We start from the raw sequence: 24,615 nt of genomic DNA, 5'->3' as shown, positions 1-24,615 counted from the left end.
AATGTTTTAAGAAGACCATACTTTTCTTACTTTCACTGTCAGCAAAAAACTTAAGGATCTTATCCTTTTGCTTCTTAAAGTCATACACTGTTGACGAACCAACATTGCAAAACTCAGACACGGCCCATACTGATGTGCCCATGACCAATTTCTTCAACAATTCCATCGTTTGCTGTATGGATAACGATACTGGCTTGCACTGCCGACAACGCTGCTGACAACGACGTTGTGCAGGAGCCTACTGCACAGCATTTTGGGCCCAGCGATTTCCCATTTGCTGTTACAGGTACAATACAGTGCGAAAGGTCAGTCTTCAGGGAGACTTCAGTTAATTGGCTGGCTGGGGCTGGGGGCTGGCAGGCAGTGCGGCAGAGAGATCGCGGGGGTCGGGGATATCGGGCCTGGCTGGCTGGGGCTGGGGATTGGCTGGCTGGTAGCTGGCAGTTGTAAAAACGTTTTGTATAGCTTTGCTCTCCTTAGAACTCGTCCGGCAAAATCCCTTATCCGGCACAGACCAGGTCCCGAGGGTGCCGGATAAGGGAGGTTCAAACTGTACTTCCAAGTTTTATGTCATTTGCAAATTTTGAAATTGTGCCCTATATAACCACATCTAAGTCATTAATATATATGTCAAGAAAAGCAGTGGTCCTCGTACCGACCCCTGGGGAACACCATTTTATACCTTCTTCCATTCCGAAAAACAATTGTTCACCACTACTCTCTGCTTCCTGTCACTTAGCCAATTTCTTCTCAATGCTGCCACTGTCCCTTTTATTCCATGGGCTTCACTTTGCTGGCAAACCTATTATGTGGCATTTTTGTCGAGCGCCTGTCGTGGAAATCCATCTACACCATGTCAACTGCATTGCTCTCATCAAACCTCTCTGTTACCTCATCAAAAAACTCGATCAAGTTGGTTGAACACGATTGGCCTTTAACAAGTCCGTGCTGGCTTTCCTTAATTAATCCACACTTGTCTAAGTGACTGTTAATCTTGTCCCTGATTATTTTTTCTAAAAGCTTCCCCATTACCGAGGTTAAACTGACCAGCCTATCTTTCCAACCTTTTTTGAACAAGGGTGTAACATTCGAGTATAAGAGTAATGGGGGCTGAAACTGCCCTCCGCCCAAAACGGGGCGTAACTTCCAATGCAGACAATCCGGCGATTTTCGGCAATTTGTTTCTTGTTTCCAGTAGGAGCAGTGTTGGTGTCGGGAGAGGGGCGTAAGTGCAGGCAGGTTGGAAGGGCCATCGCTCCAAGTCATCAGCACCATGCTGATGATGTCAGCGCGTCGCTGATGCCCTCAGCGTGACACAGACATGTCACAACGTTCCTTCCTTTTAGCTAAAGGGAGGGCTGCTGCAAACTCTGCAACCACTTTAGTGGCAAACACTGGGCCACCAGGGAGGGTTTAGTTTGGACTAGCGGCCTAGCACTCAAGAGGGAATGCCATGCTGCCTGTTGGCGGCCCGGCCGAACCAGTGAGCATAATTGTCGGTCGAACCTGGCAGTCGGCCGACAATAAAAGATAAATTGGAGTCGCCGGCAGTGCATCTCCCCATTAAGGAAGGCCATGCCACCCAGCCACAGACAGCTTCCTGACAGGGAAAGCAGTCAGTGGCACCGACCAGCGGCGGCACTGCTCCCACGGGGAAATTCCGCACAGGGATCAGAAAGGGGGTCGCCGCCAGTTGGTAAGGGGTCAGCGCGTGCCTGATGCGGCGGGAACATGGTCAGAGTGGAAGCCCATTCCTGGTGAGACCACACTTGGAGTATTGTGTACAGTTTTGGTCTCCTTACCAAAGGATATATTTGCCATTGAGGGAGTGCAACGAAGATTCACCAGACTGATTCATGGGACGGGGGGAATTGTCCTTTGAGGAGAGATTGAGTAGACTAGGCCTACATTCCCGAGGTTTAGAAGAGTGAGAGGTGATCTCATTGAAACATACAAAATTCTAACAGGGCTTGACAGTGTAGATGCAGGGAGGATGTTTCCTTTGGCTGGGGAGTCTAAAACCAGGGGTCACATTCTCAGAATAAGGGGTTGGCGATTTAGGACTGAGATGAGAAATTTCTTTGGAATTCTCCACCCCAAAAGACTGTGAATGCTTATTCGTTGGATATATTCAAGACAGAAATCAATAGATTTTTGATTATTACGAAAATCAAAGGATTTGAGGATAGTGCAGGGAAGTGGCGTTGAGGTAGAAGATCAGCCATGACCTTATTGAATGGCGAAGCAGGCTTGAGTGGCCGAATGGCCTACTCATGCTCTTAATTCTCATGTTATTTGCAATTCTCCAGTCCTCTGGCAGCACTCCTATTTCTAAGGAGGATTGGAAGATTATGGCCATACCTTCACAATTTCTTCCTTCACTTCCCTCAGCAGCCGAGGATGCATTCCATTTGGTCCTGGTGATTTATCTACTTTAAGTGCAGCCAAGCTTTCTAGTACCTCGTTTTTATTCATTCTTATCCCCTCCTGTATCTCCTCTACCTCCTTATTTACTATGTTGATCGCAGCATCTTCCTCGGTGAAGACAGATGCAAAGTACTCATTTAGTACCTCCGCCATACCCTCTGCCTCTATGCGCAGGACTCCCTTTTTGTCCCTAAATGGCCCCATTGAAGGATGAATATTGGCTAAGACACTGGGGATGACTCCCATGCTCTTCTTCGAAATAGTGCTATAGGATCTTTTACGTCCACCTAAGAGAGCAAACGGGGCCTTGGTTTAATGACTCATCCAAAAGACAGCACCTCTGACAGTTCAGCATTCCCTCAAACTAGATTTTTGTACTTAAGTCTCTGGAGTGGGACTTGAACCTATAACATTCCGATTCATAGGTGAGAGTTCGACCAACTGAGCCATGGCTGACACGTAGCCTAACCTGTGGCCCTGAAAGAGTCTGCCAACAAAAATCAAAGTTATTTTTTTAAAATACTGACCTGAATGTGAAGTGTTCCTCCTGGCTCCACATTAAATCTGTGGGCTGCTGCCAGCTACAGCTTGCTCCCCTTGCAATTGCCTTCACTCCCCTTCCAGACTCACCTCGGATCCTCAGCTGGTATACCAGCTGGCCAATCTTGCTAGCCCCCCCACCCCGCCCGTGACTGGTGAGCTGCCTCCGGGGCTGCAAGTGGCATCTGTAGCTCACTGATAATTAAAAAATGTGTCCGGCAGACCAGTTTGCCTCTTTTGGCGCGTGGAACATGCACTGCACTCAAATCGCGCCTCGCTTCACAGGTAATCCAATTGCCAGTCCAACAAATCAGTCAGACTGACATTTCACTGCCTCTAGTATGTAATTTGCACTTCAACTTGTGTAGTTGAACTGGAATTGCTGTTTAATACCTCCTGCTTCTGTTGTATCTTGTGCCTATAAAGGGATTGTTTAAGGAAATGACAGATTTTATGCATCACATTATATTAGACTTTAAAATCTTGGAAATAATAGATGTTCATTTGCTGATTTACAATCTATTTCCTGTAGGTCTATGATGCTAACAGAAGCCATTTGCTAAGCAATAGCAATGCACAATCTGTATTAAATGCAAATCTCCCCCTGGGGTATCACATATATTTGTCTTTTTATTGGGCACAAAGCTATTTGTGAGGACACATTTACTAATTATACCACCAGATTGAGTTTGCTGAAGTTTGATAAAGAGAGCACTCACCCTTGCAAAGGATCCAACACTATGGCTCTCGGATGTGACATTTCACCTTTTATCAAGGTCTTCCTTGTCTGAGAAGCCTTCTCCAGTCTCGCTACACTTATAGTCTTCTTGTAGCTATCATCTGTCCAGTACAAGTTATTTCCAATCCAGTCCACAGCGATACCTTCAACATTATCCACACCTGGAAGTGAAAAATAAAAATGCTGATGACACGTGGGAGTTAAAACGGCCTCAGGTTGCTGAGTCAGGGTGAGTCTGTCATGCCTCCCGACAGCCCGACAATCACCTCTCGACTCAGGATAAAATGAAGGCTACAGTTCCTATGCAAAGAAGCATAAAAACATAGAAAATAGTTGCAGGAATAGGCCATTCAGCCCTTCGAGCCTGCACCACCATTCAATATGATCATGGCTGATCATGCAATTTCAGTACCCCATTCCTGCTTTCTTTCCATACCCCTTGATCCCTTTAGCCGTTAGGGCCACATCTAACTCTGTTTTCAATATATCTAACGAACTGGCCTCAACAACTTTCTGTGGTAGAGAATTCCACAGGTTCACAATTCTCTGAGTGAAGAAGTTTCTCCTCATCTCGGTCCTAACTGGCTTACCTCTTATCCTTAGACTGTGACCCCTGGTTCTGGACTTCCCCAACATTGGGAACATTCTTCCTGCATCTCACCTGTCCAATCCCGTCAGAATTTTATATGTTTCCATGAGATCCCCTACCATAGTTTAACATCTGTATTGTAGTGGGGAACATGCTTGAAGCTATCATTAAGGAAGAAGTAGTGGGACATCTAGATAGGAATAGTGCAATCAAGCAGACGCAACATGGATTCATGAAGGGGAAATCATGTTTAACTAATTTACTGGAATTCTTTGAGGATATAACGAGCGTGGTGGATAGAGGTGTACCGATGGATGTGGTGTATTTAGATTTCCAGAAGGCATTCGATAAGGTGCCACACAAAATGTTACTGCAGAAGATAAAAGTATGCGGTGTCAGTGGAAATGTATTAGCATGGATAGAGAATTGGCTAGCTAACAGAAAGCAGAGAGTCGGGATAAATGGATCCTTTTCGGGTTGGAAATCGGTGGTTAGTGGTGTGCCACAGGGATCGGTGCTGGGACCACAACTGTTTACAATATACATAGTTGACCTGGAAGAGGGGACAGAGTGTAATGTAACAAAATTTTCAGATGACACAAAGATTAGTGGGAAAGCAGGTTGTGTAGAGGACACAGAGAGGCTGCAAAGAGATTTAGATAGGTTAAGCGAATGGGCTAAGGTTTGGCAGATGGAATACAATGTCGGAAAATGTGAGGTCATCCACCTTGGAAAAAAAAACAGTAAAAGCGAATATTATTTGAATGGGGAGAAATTACAACATGCGGCAGTGCAGAGGGACCTGGGGGTCCTTGTGCATGAATCCCAAAAAGTTAGTTTGCAGGTGCAGCAGGTAATCAGGAAGGCGAATGGAATGTTAGCCTTCATTGCGAGAGGGATGGAGTACAAAAGCAGGGAGGTCCTGCTGCAACTGTATAGGGTATTGGTGAGGCCGCACCTGGAGTACTGCGTGCAGTTTTGTCACCTTTTTTAAGGAAGGATATCCTTGCTTTGAAGGGGGTACAGAGACGATTCACTCAGCTGATTCCGGAGATGAGGGGGTTACCTTATGATGATAGATTGAGTAGACTGGGTCTTTACTCCTTGGAGTTCAGAAGGATGAGGGGTGATCTTATAGAAACATTTAAAATAATGAAAGGGATAGACAAGATAGAGGCAGAGAGGTTGTTTCCACTGGTCGGGGAGACTAGAACTTGGGGGCACAGCCTCAAAATACGGGGGAGCCAATTTAAATCGAGTTGAGAAGGAATTTCTTCTCCCAGAGGGTTGTGAATTTGTGGAATTCTCTGCCCAAGGAAGCAGTTGAGGCTAGCTCATTGAATGTATTCAAATCACAGATAGATAGATTTTTAACCAATAAGGGAATTAAGGGTTATGGGGAGCGGGTGGGTAAGTGGAGCTGAGTCCACGGCCAGATCAGCCATGATCTTGTTGAATGGCGGAGCAGGCTCGAGGGGCTAGATGGCCTACTCCTGTTCCTAATTCTTATGTTCTTATGTACTTATTCTTCTAAATTCCAGTGAATATAAGCCTGTATAAATTATAGCTTTGGTGAAGTTTTCATTAACACTTTTCAAATAGTTATCTCTTGTCAGTTTAAAGACAATAATAAACAGCTAGATGGTATGCAACATGGGGTTAGATATCTAATATTTAGCATTAATACGTTGGGGAAAGTGCAGTTTAACTTTCTTGTAGCACTGTGAGGATGGCCTCAGGCATTGGCAGGATTTGTTTCTTTTTTTTACACTGCTGCATATTGGAGGAAAAAATAAGAAGCAGTATAAAAAGGGACTGCCATTTACATAGAAATAAAAACAGAAAATGCTGAAAACACTCATCGTTGGGAACATCTGATATTTTATGAATTTGGAAAGATTGCTTGTCCCAACAGATTTGTACCTTTCTGGTGATCCCACCACTCTTGCAGAAACATGCCTAATTGTCTCTTGAACCCATTTTTTAAAATTCATTCATGGGATATGGGTGTCGCTAGCCAGGCAAACATTTATTGCCCATCCAAGTTTCCCTTGAGAAAGTGGCGGTGAGCTGCATTCTTGAACCACTGCAGTTTGTGTGGTGAATGTAGTCCTACAGTGCTATTAGGTAGGAATTTCCAGGTTCAATGAAGGAACAACAATAATGAAGGAACAACGATAAAGAGAGAGTCTATCCACCTCCCCTTGAAATTCAACAGGATTACCATCGCCAAATCCCCCACCATCAACATTGACCAGAAGCTTAACTGCATCAGCCACACAAATACTGTGGCTGCAAGAGCAGGTCAGAGGTTTGATGTTCTGTGGTGACTGACTCACCTCCTGACTTCCTAAAGCCTTTCCATCAACTACAAGGTACAAGTCACAAGTGTGATGGAATGCTCTCCACTTGCCTGGATGAGTGCAACTCCAACAGCACTCAAGAAGCTCAACACTATCCAGAACAAAGCAATCCGCATGATTGGCAGCCCATCCAACATCTGAAACATTCACTCCCTCCATCATCGACATACCATGGCTGCAGTGTGTACCATCTACAGGATGCACTACAGGAACTCGCTAAGGTTTCTTCGACAGCACACCCCAAACTCTCAACCTCTACTGCCTAGAAGTACAAGGGCGGAAGGTGCATGAAACACCATCACCCCCAAGTTCCCTCCAAGTTGCTCACCATCCTGACTTGGAGCTGCACTCATCTCTCTTGTTGGAGATGATCATTGCCTGGCATTTGTGTGGCGTGGATGTTACTTGCCATTCATCAGCTCAAACCTGGATGTTATCCAGGTCTTGCTGCATGTAGTCAAGGACTGCTTCATTATCTGAGGAATTGCAAATGGAGCTGAACACTGAAATCATCGGTGAACAGCCCCACTTCTGACCTTATGATGCAGGAAAAGTAATTGATGAAGCAGCTGAAGATTGTTGGGTCTCGGACGCTGCCTCGAGGAACTCCTACAGTGATGTCCTGGGGCTTAGACCACAACCATCTTCTTTTGTGCTAGGTATAACTCCAGCCAATGGAGAGTTTTCCCCTGATCCCCATTGACTTTAGTTTTACCCAGGCTCCCAAGGCCAAATTTGGTCAAATGCTGCCTTGATGTCAAGGGCAGTCTCTCACCTCACCTCTGGAATTCAGCTCTTTTGTCCATATTTCGATCAAGGCTGTAATGAGGTCTGGAGTTGAGTGGGCATGGTGGAACCCAAACTGAGTGTTGGTGAGAAGATTATTGGTGAGTAAGTGCTGCTTGACAGCACTGTCAATGACCTCTTCCATCACTTTGCTGGTTATTGAGAGTAAGTAGGATGGTAGGATGGTAATTAGCCGGGTTGAATTTGTCTTGGATTTTGTGGGCAGGACAGACCTGGGCAATTTTCCATATTGTTGCATCGATGCCAGTGTTGTAACTTTACTGGAACAGCTTGATGTTTATATTCCATGATTCAATGTGATTTCCTACTTAATGTATTACCCTTTGATTGAAACACTTCTGCTTGGGAACGTTACTTGTTCTTAAATTTTAAGCTGTGCTTCCCAGTTACTGAAACCATAATCAATATGAACTGTGTATCAGGGCCAACTCCATCAACTCCCTTCATAATTCAAAAACCTTACTGAGGTGATCTCAAAGTCTCTTCTTTTCCCATAAGAACAAACTCTACTTTCTATCCTTTCCTCAGAATGCAGGTCCCTGAGAGCAGATATGATTTGTGTTACCCTACACTATACACTGCTAAGGGCATCAAAAGTCTTCTTGTGGTATAATGACCAATACTGCAGAATTCCAGACAAAATTTAACCAGCACATTGTTGCAGATGTATAGAATTTAGAGCACTGAAAGTGGCCTTTCAGCCCACTGGGGAGAATTTTAACTTCCCCGACGAAACGGTGAGCAGTTAAAGTGACTTACCGCTGACCTCCCACTGATTACAATTTTAAATTGTAGACACCAATGTTGCTTGCCCAAAGCCAACGAGGTCCTGCTTTAAATATGCAAATTGGGTCACGATGGGGGTCATCATACCATTTTAACATTGGCCAGAGTGGAGAAGCGGCTGTGGATTTCCTGACAGGCAGAGAGAGGAGGCTCCTCCAAATAAGTTTATTTCTTTCCTTTGTGGGGTCAGCAGGAGCTCCTTCGGGTCCCACAAGGGATGTGTATCGCTTCCATGCTCGGACTCCCACCACGCCGCCCCTCCACCCCAACCGCCCCCACTCCCCCATCACTTCCCAACCACTGAGAGCCCAGAATCCCTAACCCCTCTGTCTCTGCCCTTGCCCTGGGCCTAGCTGCTGGCCTCTGAGTTGGCTGATTTTAATAGCTGGATAGCTGACTTATTAACTGCTCTTCTCCAAAATCTTTTTAGATTCTCTTTTCCTTTGCCTGCAAAACAACATTGACTACACTTCAAAAGTAATTTATAACAGCCTATGCCCCTTGTTACCCTCTCAAAATCTTAATTTGGAAATATCCATCAGCTACTTCTTTACCTCTTCCTGTGAACAAATTAAAAAATGAAGAGGAGAGTTCCTAATACAATCTGTAGGGAACGCCAATTGTCGTCATAGTCAATAATGACCCTTCTAATGTCTAGCTAACCATTACCCAATTTATAACATCACTTTTTAATTTTTACCTTACAGTTTAGCTATAACTCTTTCGTTATTGACTTAGCTAGAAACAGTGGAGGTCCAAAGAGATTGGGGGTCCAGGTTCACAGATCATTAAAATGTCATGAACAGGTACAGAAAATAATCAAAATAGCTGATGGAATGCTGGCCTTTATATCTGGAGGACCAGAATACAAAAATGTAGAAGTTATCCTATAGTTACACAATGTCCTGGTTAGACCACACTTGGAATACTGTGAGCAATTTTGAGCACCACACCTCAGGAAGGATATATTGGCCTTGGAGGGAGTGGAGTGTAAGTTTTCCAGAATGATAGCCAGACTCCAGGGTATTTTTTAATTCGTTCACAGATGTGGGTGTCACTGGCAAGGCTAACATTTATCGCCCTTCTCTAATTGCCCTTGAGTGGCTTGCGAAGCCATTTCAGAGGGCAGAGAAGAATCAACCACATTGCTATAGGCCTGGCCAGACCAGGTAAGGAAGGCAGATTTCCTTCCCTAAAGGACATTAGTGAACGAGATGTTTTTTTTTACAATAATCCGCTAGTTTCAAGGTCTCCATTACTGATACTAGCTGTTTATTCCAGATTTATTTAGTTAACTGAATTTAAATTCACCAGCTGCCAAGCTGAGATTTAAACTCATGTCTCTGGATCATTGGTCCAGGTCTCTGGATTTCTAGTCCAGTACCTAATAACTACGCAATCGTTCCCTTCCTAAATTATGAGGATTACACAAATTAGGGTTGTATTCCTAAAAATTCAGAAGGTTAAGGGGTGATTTGATCAAAGTTTTCAAGATATTAAAGGTAGGCTAGATAGAGAGAAACTATTTTGCTGGTTGGGGAGTCTAGGACTGGGGGGCATAGTGTAAAAATTAGAGCCAGGCCTTTCAGGATTGAATTTAGGAAACACTTCTACACACGAAGGCTGCGATTTCGCCACCCGTGGCCAAGTCGAGTGCAGCCGGCATCGGCGGCATGTGGGGAACCGCTCCTCATTGCAGCCCGCCCTCTCAAAACAATTTTCCCTTGATTGGGCTTGTTCAGCCTGCCCTGTGAGGTTCCCGGCCAATTAACAGGAAGCGGGTCTGATGATGTAATTTGATGATGCGTTGTCAGCCAGTTTCCTTAAAGGAGCCATGCCCACATTCATTTTGACAGTTGTGCTGTCAGTATTCTGCAGCAGTGAGGTGTTGCAAACACTAACAAGCACTGCACAGAGGTGCACGGCTGCACCCAGACTCTCCAATGACTATATTCAGATTCTTATGGAGGGAGTCACAGCACACAAGGAGATCCTCTTCCCTTCCAATGGATTGGAGAGACCTCCCCAGGCCACCAACGCAGCTTGGTTGCACATTGCGCAGGAGGACACAAGCAGGGATGTCGTCAGGAGGACCTGGCTGCAGTGATGCAAACCTTTCAATGATCTCAGTAAATTATAAAATGTTACTGCAAAGCCACACTCAACCTCATCCTGCTGTGTCACTCATCATATCCCCATCTCTCTGCCTTCCCAATCCTACCACTGCACATCCTTTCTCAACCAACTTACCTTGCACCTCCACCCATCTCTCTTTCTTAATCTACATTATCACATCCCAATCTCACCAGCTACCCCTCACACTCATCCTTGTCCAATCATACCAACTAACAACACACAAGGGTAGGCACTTGAGTCCTTTAGCCAATGTTCATGCAAAATTTATGTTGATGCATTATCAAACATTGAAATTTTTCTTTTGAACACTTTGCATTCTTGCTAGATCAATTATTAATTTTAATTCTGAGATGGATAGATTTTTATTAACCATAGGTATTAAGGAATATGAGGCAAAGGCGGGTGTATGGAGTGAGGTTGCAGATCAGACATGATCTCATTGAATGGTGGAACAGGCTTGAGAGGTTAAATGACCTACTCCTGTCCCTATGATCCTTTATCAAGGCATATGATACGAAGTTTATTGTCAAATCGGTTGCAGACTCAAACAATATAAATATATTTGCCAGGAATCACTTAGCTTTCATAAATCTCGTTGCATTCATTTAAATAATTACCGTAACAATTTCACTCCACTATATTTTCCACACTTAATGTCAAACTGTACAGACTATTGGCATGAAATTTCATGTTGCAATTGCAACAGATGGAACCTTACCACATTTCACTCAAATTCCCCTCCCTGCTATTTAGAATAAATAAACGGTTGAACACCACCACTAAAATAATAGAGAGAAGAATTTCAGATGAACGTGTTAAGCATTTGTATGCTAATGTAATGTCTGGAACAAGCTTGCAATCTTTTTCATATTTTAATGTCCAAAGTTATTTTCCAATCTTCTGGTACAATCCCAGTGCTCAATGAGCTATAAAACATTTCTGCTGCAGTATCCACTATTTCCAGCATAATTTCCTTAAGTGTGCCTGGATGCATAAATGTGGTCCTCAATAAACATTTAAGTAGTCCATTTTTATTGCCTTTACTTACTCTATGAGCTTACATAGAAACATAGAAAATAGGTGCAGGAGTAGGCCATTCGGCCCTTCTAGCCTGCACCGACATTCGATGAGTTCATGGCTGAACATGCAACTTCAGTACCCCATTCCTGCTTTCTCGCCATACCCCTTGATCCCCCTAGTAGTAAGGACTTAATCCAACTCCTTTTTGAATATATTCAGTGAATTGGCCTCAACAACTTTCTGTGGTAGAGAATTCCACAGGTTCACCACTCTCTGGGTGAAGAAGTTTCTCCTCATCTCGGTCCTAAATGGCTTACCCCTTATCCTTAGACTGTGACCCTGGTTCTGGACTTCCCCAACATTGGGAACATTCTTGCTGCATCTAACCTGTCTGAACCCATCAGAATTTTAAACGTTTCTATGAGGTCCCCTCTCATTCTTCTGAACTCCAGTGAATACAAGCCCAGTTGATCCAGTCTTTCTTGATAGGTCAGTCCCGCCATCCCGGGAATCAGTCTGGTGAACCTTCGCTGCACTCCCTTCAATAGCAAGAATGTCCTTCCTCAAGTTAGGAGACCAAAACTGTACACAATACTCCAGGTGTGGCCTCAACAAGGCCCTGTACAACTGTAGCACCACCTCCCTGCCGCTGTACTCAAATCCCCTCGCTATGAAGGCCAACTTGCCATTTGCTTTCTTATCCGCCTGCTGTACCTGCATGCCAACCTTCAATGACTGATGTACCATGACACCCAGGTCTCATTGCACCTCCCCTTTTCCTAATCTGTCACCATTCAGATAATAGTCTGTCTCTCTGTTTTTGCCACCAAAGTGGATAACCTCACATTTATCCACATTATACTTCATCTGCCATGCATTTGCCCACTCACCTAACCTATCCAAGTCACTCTGCAGCCTCATAGCATCCTCCTCGCAGCTCACACTGCCACCCAACTTAGTGTCATCCGCAAATGTGGAGATACTACATTTAATCCCCTCGTCTAAATCATTAATGTACAGGGTAAACAGCTGGGGCTCCAGCACAGAACCTTGCGGTACCCCATTAGTCACTGCCTGCCATTCTGAAAAGTACCCATTTACTCCTACTCTTTGCTTCCTGTCTGACAACCAGTTCTCAATCCATGTCAGCACACTACCCCCAATCCCATGTGCTTTAACTTTGCACATTAATCTCTTGTGTGGCACCTTGTCGAAAGCCTTCTGAAAGTCCAAATATACCACATCAACTGGTTCTCCCTTGTCCACTCTACTGGAAACATCCTCAAAAAATTCCAGAAGATTTGTCAAGCATGATTTCCCTTTCACAAATCCATGCTGACTTGGACCTATCATGTCACCTCTTTCTATATGCGCTGCTATGACATCCTTAATAATTGATTCCATCATTTTACCCACGACCGATGTCAGGCTGACCGGTCTATAATTCCTTGTTTTCTCTCTCCCTCCTTTTTTAAAAAGTGGGGTTACATTAGCTACCCTCCACTCGATAGGAACTGATCCAGAGTCAATGGAATGTTGGAAAATGACTGTCAATGCATCCGCTATTTCCAAGGCCACCTCCTTAAGTACTCTGGGATGCAGTCCATCAGGCCCTGAGGATTTATCGGCCTTCAATCCCATCAATTTCCCCAACACAATTTCCCGACTAATAAGGATTTCCCTCAGTTACTCCTCCTTACTAGACCCTCTGACCCCTTTTATATCCGGAAGATTGTTTGTGCCCTCCTTAGTGAATACCGAACCAAAGTACTTGTTCAGTTGGTCTGCCATTTCTTTGTTCCCCGTTATGACTTCCCCTGATTCTGACTGCAGGGGACCTACGTTTGTCTTAATAACCTTTTTCTCTTTACATATCAATAGAAACTTTTGCAATCCGTCTTAATGTTCCCTGCAAGCTTCTTCTTGTACTCCATTTTCCCTGCTCTAATCAAACCCTTTGTCCTCCTCAGCTTGAAAGTATATCCTATCGTTTCAGTTACTAGAATGTGTATACTAATATTTTCTCGTGTGGAAAAAAAAAGCTAACGTTTCTATCATACTATTTACCACATGGACCGTCTCATTATCATGTGTAAGGGTCCGATTTTTTCTTTAGTACTTTAACTACGCCTAGAAGCCTACCCCATATTTCCCCTAAATAACTATTTTGTTCCTCCAGTTTTCTCTTTTCATGCCTTATTATTTTTTATTAATTTTTCTGCATTTTCCAATCTAGACATCAAGGCAGTATTTGATTGATTATGACAATGGAGCACTAGCAAAACTAAGATCAATAGGTGGAGGGGGGGGGGCGGCAAGGAAGGAGAAAATTCTTCAGAGGCTGGACTGCAATTTTAACTCAGGCCTGAGCGGGGAAGCTGTTGCAACTATTCTGCCAAAGCCGATCAGTAGAGGCTCAACCCTCGAAGAGGCCAATAAAGGCAATTTTTTTTTGCTTTCCTTTATGGAGTTGGGGAGAGCAGGAGTGGATTGGCAGCATGTTAATCAGGTTTGATTTCTGGAGCAACGGGTTAATTTCCAACTCACCTCTCGACCCATCTGCCTGGAGTTAAAATTGGGCCCAGACTTGCGAAACCCTTAGATCTATTTCAAAGCTATTCTTAGCCATTTTGACATGACTCATGTTTCTTATTTTTTCTTTACACTTATCCTTATTAAAGTTCAGCTTCTAATTTTCCACTTAGTTGCATAACTTCTCTAATTTATTTTGAAGTTTCTGAAATGCCTCCTTAGATTCAACAGCCTTTCTAATTTGGTCTAATCCACAAATTTGACTATTTCACATGGAGCTTCTGAATCCATGTTCAAGTTAACACCATCATTGATCACGAGGTCAAACCGCTTAGCATTTCCACTCTCCCAACATAATTATTTCAACAAGTACCCACTGCTTCCAACACTTCTGCTCGTTTCTTAGAAAGACATTAAAGTGACCATAACAGAATTTTATATTGAGTTTGTAAGTCATTTAGTTAAATCCAAATTAAGGTCTTAAATCTAAACAAAGCAACTATGTAGGTATGATGGGTGAGTTGGCTAAGGTAGATTGGAAAACTACATTAAAAAGTATGATGGTGGACAAGCAATGGCTTGCATTCAAAGAATTAATAGATAATTTACAACAAACATACATTCTTTTAAGGCAATAAAACCCCATAGGAAAAGTGATACAACCATGGCTAACAAGAAGTTAAAGATAGTATTAGATCAAAGGAAGAGGCTTATAACGTGTTGTCAAAAAGAACAGCAAGCCTGAGGATCGGGAGGATTTTAGAATTCAGCAAAGGATGACCAAGAAATTGATAAAGAAAGGGGAAATAGAATATGAGAGTAAACTAGCGAGAGACATAAAAACAGATGGTAAAAGTTTCTTTAGGTATAAAAAAGGAAAAGATTGGCAAAAGTAAATGTGGGTACTTTACAGGCTGAGACAGAAGAAATTATAATAGGGAATAAGGAAATGGCAGAGAAATTAAACAAATACTTTGTGTCTGTCATTGCAGAAGACACAAAAAAACTTCCAGAAATAGTAGAGAACCAAAGGGCTAGAGGGCTAAAAGAAATTAGTATTAGTAAAAAAAATAGTACTGGAGAAATTAATGCACTGAAAGCCAATAAATCACCTGGACCTGATGGCCTACATCCTAGGGTTTTGAAAAAGGTGGCTATAGAGATAGTGGATGCATTGGTTGTCATCTTCCAAAATTCCATAGAATAGATTGGAAGGTAGCTAATGTATCCCCACTATTGATGAAAGGAGGGAGAGAGCCTGACATCAGTCCTTTGAGCTCATCAAAATCTACATGTCACCTTTGCCACATCCTGGGAAGCGAGTTCCATGGCTGTAAAGGCACTGATGGTGGTTTCTTGCTCACTGATTGACATTTTGTACACGGACCTGAACTTATTTGGAATAACCACTCTTGCAGCACACATGATACAATCTTTATCCACTGAAAGTTCATTCCTACGAATGAAGTATGGATGAATATCTTCCTCTGATACCTGGTTTGGCCATCCATTTGTTATGTAATCATACACATTTGACATAACTGGATCACGTTTGGTTGCTCTACCAATCCCTTCAGCTGTGATTGGCAGCTTATGTATGTATGAAAAGTAGAACAAATATTTTACCTTAGAGATAATTATATCAGTTTCTAATATTTCTCAACTTTCTCCTTGAGTGCGTAAGGTACATAGAAACATAGAAAATAGGTGCAGGAGGAGGCCATTCGGTCTTTCGAGCCTGCACCGCTATTCAATGAGTTCATGGCTGAATATGCAACTTCAGTACCCCATTCCTGCTGTTTGCCATACCCCTTGATCCCACTAGTAGTAAGGACTACATCTAACTCCTTTTTGAATATATTTAGTGAATTGGCCTCAACAACTTTCAGTGGTAGAGAATTCCACAGGTTCACCACTCTCTGGGTGAAGAAGTTTCTCCTCATATCGGTACTAAATGGCTTACCCCTTATCCTAAGACTGTGACCCCTGGTTCTGGACTTCCCCAACATTGGGAACATTCTTCCTGCATCTAACCTGTCTAAACCCGTCAGAATTTAAAACGTTTCGATGAGATCTCCTCTCATTCTTCTGAACTCCAGTGAATACAAGCCCAGTTGATCCAGTCTTTCTTGATAGGTCAGTTCCACCATCCTGAGAATCAGTCTGGTGAACCTTCGCTGCACTCCCTCAATAGCAAGAATGTCCTTCCTCAAGTTAGGAGACCAAAACTGTACACAATACTCCAGGTGTGGCCTCACCAAGGCCCTGTACAACTGTAGTAACACCTCCCTGCCCCTGTACTCAAATCCCCTTGGTATGAAGGCCAACATGCCATTTGCTTTCTTAACCGCCTGCTGTACCTGCATGCCAACCTTCAATGACTGATGTACTATGACACCCAGGTCTCGTTGCACCTCCCTTTTTCCTAATCTGTCACCATTCAGATAATAGTCTGTCTCTCGGTTTTTACCACCAAAGTGAATAACCTCACATTTATCCACATTATACTTCATCTGCCATGCATTTGCCCACTCACCTAACCTATCCAAATCACTCTGCAGCCTCATAGCATCCTCTTCGCAGCTCACACTGCCACTCAACTTAGTGTCATCTGCAAATTTGGAGATACTACATTTAATCACCTCGTCTAAATCATTAATGTACAATGTAAACAGCTGGGGCCCTAGCACAGAACCTTGCGGTACCCCACCAGTCACTGCCTGCCATTCTGAAAAGTACCCATTTACTCCTACTCTTTGCTTCCTGTCTGACAACCAGTTCTCAATCCACATCAGCACACTACCCCCAATCCCATGTGCTTTAACTTTGCACGGGATGTGGCTTGCAGTAAACTGGTCTAGCCTCCTTCTGCAATCTGACACTCACCTTGAAATCTTGGATCAGACTACCTGTTTCACAGAGCACCTTCAGATACTGCTTGATAACATCATCCTTCGATGCAAATTTTGTTTCCACACGAACAATCTAATTCCAATCCAGCTTCAGTGTTCCCAACCAATGTGTACCTATCAAGGCAGGCTTGTCTCCTGCCACCATTATGAGAGGCAAGCTCTGAAACAGATCCTTGTATTTCACCATTATACTTCCTACAACAGAGATTTTCTCTCCTGAGTAGCCTCACAGATCTATCTTTGATTTTCCCAGTTGAAAATCACGTATCTTGTCGAGATATAGCAATTCTGCTACTATGATCATGGATGCACCAGTGTCGATTTCGATGGGTATCATGGTTCCTGCAATGTCTACTTGGATGATAATACTTCACGATTCGCTATTAAATCCCTTTGTGCTCCTGATGATGTGAATCTCGAGAACCTCCTTGTCCTGTTGCTTTTCTTCAATGCTATGTAGTGTCGGACGATTTCTTCTTCTAGCATTGACAATTGATTTAATCTTCAGTCGGCAAGATGCCCTGTTTTCTTGCAATAGAAACACTCTGCGTTCACATATGGACAGCTTTGAACAATGTGTTGTCCCAGGCACCGATAGCATGACTTCAATGTACTGTTACTTTGACCAGTGCTTAGACATTGGGGCTTATAAGAGAAATTTGGCATTAGGGGTACCAGCGGGACAAGGGTTAAAGTGCTGGTCCCTGCATAAGGAGATAAAGGCTTTTCTTTTCACGCCTTGTATCTCTTCTCATGCCTTGTATCTCTTCTCAAGCCTTGTATAGTCCAGCTCCAAGGCTCCAGAAGGTACTGTTATGGGTTTCAATAGGAGAGAACCTAAACAGACCGCTGATAAGGCGGTGAGAAGAGACCAGAGAGAGACTTCATGGCACCAAAGGAAATGTATAACAAATCCCAACGTAATGATACCATTCTGGGAACGGTCTAAGATGGTCACGAGATCATGGCCTGTCAGTCAGAGCTCATGACCTGTCAATCCGGTATAGTACTGATAAGGTTGTCCAATTAGGGAAGTAGCGCTGAGAAGGTAGTCCAATTAGAGATCTAGGGAGGTCTTGTCCGGGAAGAGAGGGGTTTTTGAAATGTATAAAAGTTGTATGATTGTGCTGTTCGGGGAGCATATACCCCACTCACAGGCGGCTGTGATGCGGGTTGTTCCCGGACGTTCGTAATAAAGATTGTTATACTTTGCCATCCGTCTCTGTCTGCTAACTTCGAGTATCGCTACGTGGGCTGGGGCGAGCTTCGACCCTCTATATCAGTGGGCCCGCTCGTGGGAAAAGAAGCCTTCCCTCTCTCCCCCTGCGAGCAGGGTACGGACTTCCCGAACGGAACAATGACCCAGCTGTTGGGGTGGGTATGTTTTAATTTACCACCTTCAAGTTAGAGCTGTGGCACTGTAAACCGCAAAGGAAGGACATCCGTACAAAAGAACCATCTGTAGTGAGTCCCGGAGGGACGGAGATGGAGGACAAGGACGATCTCGGGGTGAAAGGGGGTCAAAAGGTGCATCCTAAAACGCGCGCGTGGAGGTAGCACGGCAGTGCGATCAGGGTACGACGCAAGGGAAGATATAGAGGGAGAGGGAGGTCTATTGACCTGAAGCGGTACGAGCGCACGGTGCTGGGACGAGAGAATGAGGGAATAGAGACAACGTCCCTGAGCAGGATAATATTGACCCAAAGCGTGCAGTGGTACGAGTGTATGGCGCAAGGGAAGACATATAAAAAGCGTCCTGCATACCTGACTCGAATTTAAGGGAGTACCCACGACCCTCATAGCCCGAAGAATATGGGTAACTTGGCAAGTAAAGGAACAAATGGGACTGGTGAGGGAATGGGGACCCAGGCCATTAAACAAGGGAAAAGGGGAGAGGGTAACCAGGGACCCGAAGGGTCTCTATTAGAATTACTAAGTAACAAATATGCAACCTTAATGGAAGGAATGAAGCGGAGAGGGTGGCAGCCCACGGCTGCCCTGATAGGCAGAAAAAATGGTGGGATAGTCAGACCAAATACAAGGTTAGAATGGCCCAGGCAATTATCCTCACCTGCTACCGGGAACTAGTAAAGGAAATAGATACCCATGTTGAGCTGATTCAGAAATTAAACACGAAAATAGCAACCTTAGAAAGGGTCATAAAGGACAACGGTCAACCCCTACAGTGTGCATCAGCAATACCCAACCCAAAGGTAGCCCCGATAACCGCTCCAATGTATCCCTCCCTGGAGGAAATACCAGTAGGAGAGCCTCCAGATGATGGAACGCAGAGAGAGCCCTCGGCATATAATGAATACATACAGGCAGCTGCCGTACGCACGACTACCACCCCTGCACACAGACAGCAACCCGCTCACGTCACTATACAAGAAGTTTCACTTACCCCGCATGAGAGACAGACACTATTAAAGGATCTACCCACACCCAAACCCAATAGCAGAAATACAGAGTTCTGGCAAAAGGTTGAGGAAATGTTCGATGCGCATAACTTAACCTTAGGTGACATACACAGTTTGGTAAAGGCCAAAACCGGTAGTGTAAATTGGCAGGGGGCTACCCTAAACGTGCAAAATGGTGGCTGGATGACGATAGGGAACCGGACCAAGCCACAGCGGTTGCTAGACCTAAAACACGGGATGGCTGGATGTTGGGGACCTAGAAGAACTAACTGGAGCAGAATATTAAAGATAACCCAGAAGCCAAACGAAACTGCAGGCGAGTATGGGGAGCGGAAATGGCTCGAGTACAAGGACCACTCCGGTGTAAATGACCCCGAGAAGGATGACGAGGCATTTCTAGAAATGCTTAAGGATGGGCTGGGGGAGGCGCATCAAAAGGTAATTAAACTAGGATTTAAGATAGGGGATGACTATGATGAGATCTTAGAGTGGGCACAGAATGGCTGAGCAGAAGGAGAAAGTGTCAAAGATGGTGGCAACAGCATTAGCAACAGAAGGAAAGGAAGGGGATGGGGACCTCCGCGCCGCCCCCTTGACATGTTACACGTGCCATCAGGGCGGACACACTAGCAAAAAATGCCCACGAAAGGATGCCAGAAAGGAGACGTTTAGGTGCAATAATTGCAATAAACCGGGACACATGGCAAGAAACTGCCAAACACAGAAAGCGGGGGAGGCGGGGAAGGGCCCCCAGCAAACCAGGAAACAAACTGGGATGCCCATTACCCGTGAGGAACTGGTGGAGACCCTCCAGCAAAAGGTATTGCCCCCGTCGGAGCCACCCTCTTATGAAGAGCTCCTTAACCTGCTTAAACTGGCTAGTGGTGGCCGCTAGGGGTTACCGGCCCCCGAAGGACGGTTGGAACAGCCAACGCTAGATTCCCGTATGTTCATTGGTGCGGTGTTAGGGGGCCGGCAGTGCAACTTGCTAGTAGACACGGGAGCGTCGTTATCCATAACCAACCTAGACCTCCCCCTTACCCAGACCACAGTCAATATTCAGGGAATAGGGGGAGGATTTAAAAAAGCAACATTGAGTGAAGTAGTACCTCTGGAGATACAGGGCATAATGATACCTACCCAATTCTGGTGCTGCCCTAACCCAGAAGGCACCATACTAGGGATAGACACTTTGAGGGAAGTAGGGGCACTTATAGACCCCCAGCGTAATCGAATTATATGGGGAGGGAAACATCAAACCGAACAGAAATTTGATTGCCCGGGACATCCGCAGCAGCGAGTGGCAAGGATAGTCCCAATACAGCCCGAATGGGAAACGAAGGGAGTGTGGGGCACTGTCTGCCGACTATACCCGACACTGTGGGCACGGCACAAACAGGATTGTGGGCTGGCCCGGATGAACCCGGTCAATGTTCCCGGGCCGGAGCATAAGGCCCATAAACAATACCCCTTAAAACCCGAGGCTGATGCAGCAGTCTACCAAATAATCCAGGAGTTAGAAGCGCAAGGGGTGGTGAAGCCAGTAACAGCCACCACTAATTCACCGGTGTGGCCTGTGAAGAAACCCGACGGGACTTATAGGTTCACCGTTGATTATACCGCCCTGAACAAAGTCACCCCAAGGGAATACCCGATTGTGGCGAGCCCTTCTACTGTGTTCAACGGCCTGAACCCAGAACATAAAATCTTTACGGTACTTGACATAGCAAACGGGTTCTGGGCCATACCTTTAGAGGAGGAGTCACAGAAGAAGTTTGCCTTCACTATAAAGGGGAGACAATATACGTGGACCAGGGTGCCCCAGGGGTTTCACAATAGCCTGGGGATATTTCACCGGGCATTGTCAGGGATCTTGGAACCCCTGGATGTAGGGGAAGGAAGCACTGTACTACAGTACGTGGACGATATTCTTATCGCCTCAGGTACTGAGGCACAACACCTGATGGCCCTAACTACAGTACTAGGGGCCTTACAGCGCTCGGGGTTGAAGGCTAACCCTAGGAAAGTCCAGGTCGAAAGAAGGGAGGTTACATACTTGGGATACGTAGTATCCCAAGGGAACAGGCAGATGCCCGCTGATAGGAAGGAGGCTATTAGAACTATGCCTAGACTAGGGACAGTGAGAGGGGTTCGACAGATATTGGGGCTATTTAATTGTTGCCGGAACTTTATCCCAGAATATGCAGAAATGGCCCAGCCAATACAAGATCTAGTGAAAGGAGGTAAACCATCCCAGGAGCCTGTAGACTGGGGCCGCCCCCAAGAGGCGGCATTCACACAGCTTAAACACGCCCTTATGAGCGCACTCGCCTTGGGGTTGCCGGATCAGAGTAGGCCCTTCCACCTGTATATGTACAATAGTGAGACCCACGACAATGCGGTGGTAACCCAGGAACACGGGGATAGACAAAGACCTGTCGCATATTACTCCACGAAACAAGGAGCAGTGGCCGCGGGCCGATCTCGATGTGTCGCAGCCCTTGATTGTGCAGCATGGGCTGTGAGGGTTAGCGAGCCTATCATAATGACCGGGCAGATTATCCTGCATACACCACATACCCTTGTGGAACTGCTTAACACTGGGAGACTAAGGACAATATCAGACGCACGACGCGCCAATTGGGAAGCAATGCTTTTGCCTCCAAATGGCGCCTTGACTATCATAAAGGATGGCGGGAATAATCCCGCAGGCTGGATAATCACCGAAGGCAAGGAGCACCAGTGTGACCCCACGGGGAGCGAGGAAGAAGGGAGCCAGATTAGGGAAACCCCACTCGAAAGGGCAGATATGGATCTTTATGTCGATGGATCCCGTCGATAAGTAAACGGAACCCCCCGGACAGGGTGGGCAGTCGTGGACAACAATGGGGAAGACAGGGGAAAGGGTGCCCTAGAGGGAAATCTATCAGCTCAGGTAGCGGAATTGGTAACCCTTACCAAGGCATTGAAACTAGCAGCAGGAAAAAGGGTCAACATATACACTGATAGCCGGTACGCCTTCGGAGTGGTGCACGACTACATGACTGCTTGGAGGAGGCGGGGATACGTGACTTCGGGAGGGGGACCCATTAGGCATGAAGAGATAGTCAAGGGATTGGTAGAAGCTTCCCTCCTCCCTCAGGAATGTGCAGCAATAAAAATTAAAGCGCACTCAAAAATCACAGACAGGCACCAGCAGGGAAATGCCTGGGCAGACGAAGCTGCCAGACAGGCAGCTGAAGCAGACAGGACCCCGATTGGCTCATGTGTCACCCAAACAGAAGAAATAAACATACTCAAGGTACAGGGAGAATCCACCCCGCAAGAAATAAAAGGATGGGAACCGAACGGAGCAAGAAAGGGGGCGGATGGAGTGTGGAGGAGAGATGACAACATGGTGGTCCCGGACAGAATCTATTGGGTCTCTACCATGGATATACCCACACTGGTAGGACTGGCATGATAAACTCCATGTCACGATGTTGGTGGTGGGAAGGAATGGGGAGAGACGTAGAAAACTATTGTAGGAGGTGTATAACCTGAGCAAAATACAACCCGGGAAAAAGGATAAAGGTCCGACTGGGACACCAACCTTGCCCAAAGGGACCCTGGGAAGCCCTACAAATAGATTTTACCAGGCCACTGCCCAGCCAGAGGGGAAAAATGTACTGCCTGGTAGTAATAGATCAATTTACAAAGTGGGTAGAAGCCTTTGCTACCAGGAATTGCACCGCCGATACAGTGGCTAAAATCCTGGCTGGGGAAATAATACCCAGGTGGGGGATGCCACTGCAATTGGACTCAGATCAAGGTACACATTTTACAGGGAAAGTCATGAAACAAGTCTATGCCCTACTAGGGATTAAACAAAAATTCCACATCCCGTACCATCCGGAATCGTCCGGATTAGTAGAGCGGATGAATAGGACCCTAAAAACTGCATTGGCCAAGGCAATCGAGGAGACCGGGAAGGGGTGGGTGGAGTTACTTCCACAAATCCTAATGAAATTAAGAGCCACCCCGAGCCGAACTACCGGACTGACCCCCTTTGAGCTAATGACAGGCAGAGCTATGAGATTGCCAGAAGTATTAGTATCTGGGAGTGAGGACGTGGGATCCTACAAGGACAAGATACAGAGGTTCGTCATGGAGCTATGTAAACAGCTGCATGGATTAGCTCAAGCTAGGGACCAACAAGCCATTAAAGATTTAGAAAGGGATACGAAGGAACAAAAGTTTCAGGTACCCCCCATAGGGAGCCAGGTCATGGTGAGGTTGAATCTCGAGAAACCTGGACTCTCACCAAAATGGACCGGTCCCCACCAAGTGATCATGATCAGCGACACATGCGCTTGCATAGATATGGGGGGTATTGGTAGATGGAAGCACTGGACCCAGTTGAAACGATTTGGATCTTAACCGACCGGTGAACACCGGAAACGTTGTGTTTTACAGGATCCTATTCCTATTGGAGCCGGGACATCATCCGACGAAGGAAGCTACAGACCCCAAGGCCTATACTATAGAACATCTGAAACTATTAACTGATTCGAGATCCTTAGTGGTGGTAGCCGGTACAACAGTCGATTTAAATTGTAACATTGGACTAACGGGCATAACTCAATTCAACCCAGATGACAATCGACATTGGGGGTGGACCAATAGCCAGGGCATAACAGTAATAGTAAACGAGACCACAGTGTGCTTCGTGCTAGAGAAGAAACGGGGAAGTTGTACTCACAGGGAGACGGCACAAATAAGGTGCACGCCTGTCTTTGCCCAATTCTCAGGGAGACCTCAACCAGGGGATACCAGTTGGAGAATATGCCCAGCCTCCTCGTGTGTGGGTGCAGATCAGTGGTGTTGGGACATTCGAGTCCGGAATAGATCCACCACCGTTGCTCCAACAACCACTCTGGGAACTACAACTCTTTATAGTACCACCACACATCCCCCTCCCACATGCCCGTCCATAAAGACGGGAGTCACAGGGGGATTAGTAATAAGGAAATCTAAGAAGAAGATACATTTTGGGGTGCGGCAACGGCTACTTACGGTGGTCCTAAACCTAACGGACATCATCCTTCCTCGCTTCTGTGGGAATGAGACTATAAGTCTGTACCAGAATCTGACTCAGAGAATCCTTGAAGGCCCGGAATCCACAACCATGAGATTCAATACCAGAAAGGGGATAGAACGAGGTCGAACGAAAAGGGATATACTGGAAATGCTGGGCACGGGTTATGCTGCGGGCCTTGCAACAGTGAATACCATAGACCTGTATGCAATAGATGACAGGGTCAATACCTTGACGCAAATCTTGAGGGGTGTGCTGGGAAGGGAC

The 24,615-nt window shown here is 45.4% G+C and overlaps 1 protein-coding gene across 1 annotated transcript in view; it reads right to left on the bottom strand.

Annotated features, from left to right (window-relative positions):
* LOC139253819 (low-density lipoprotein receptor-related protein 1-like) overlaps positions 1 to 24,615 on the bottom strand; it is a 2,398,725-nt gene that overhangs the window by 1,328,935 nt on the left and 1,045,175 nt on the right. Inside the window, exon 13 of the mRNA XM_070873585.1 lies at positions 3,687 to 3,867. Within this exon, the coding sequence (XP_070729686.1) occupies positions 3,687 to 3,867 (181 nt within the window). The remainder of the gene's footprint in view (positions 1 to 3,686; positions 3,868 to 24,615) is intronic.

This window comes from Pristiophorus japonicus, chromosome 3 (genome assembly GCF_044704955.1).
Source record: "Pristiophorus japonicus isolate sPriJap1 chromosome 3, sPriJap1.hap1, whole genome shotgun sequence".
NCBI lineage: Eukaryota > Metazoa > Chordata > Chondrichthyes > Pristiophoridae > Pristiophorus > Pristiophorus japonicus.
This window is presented reverse-complemented; position numbering and strand designations above follow the sequence as displayed.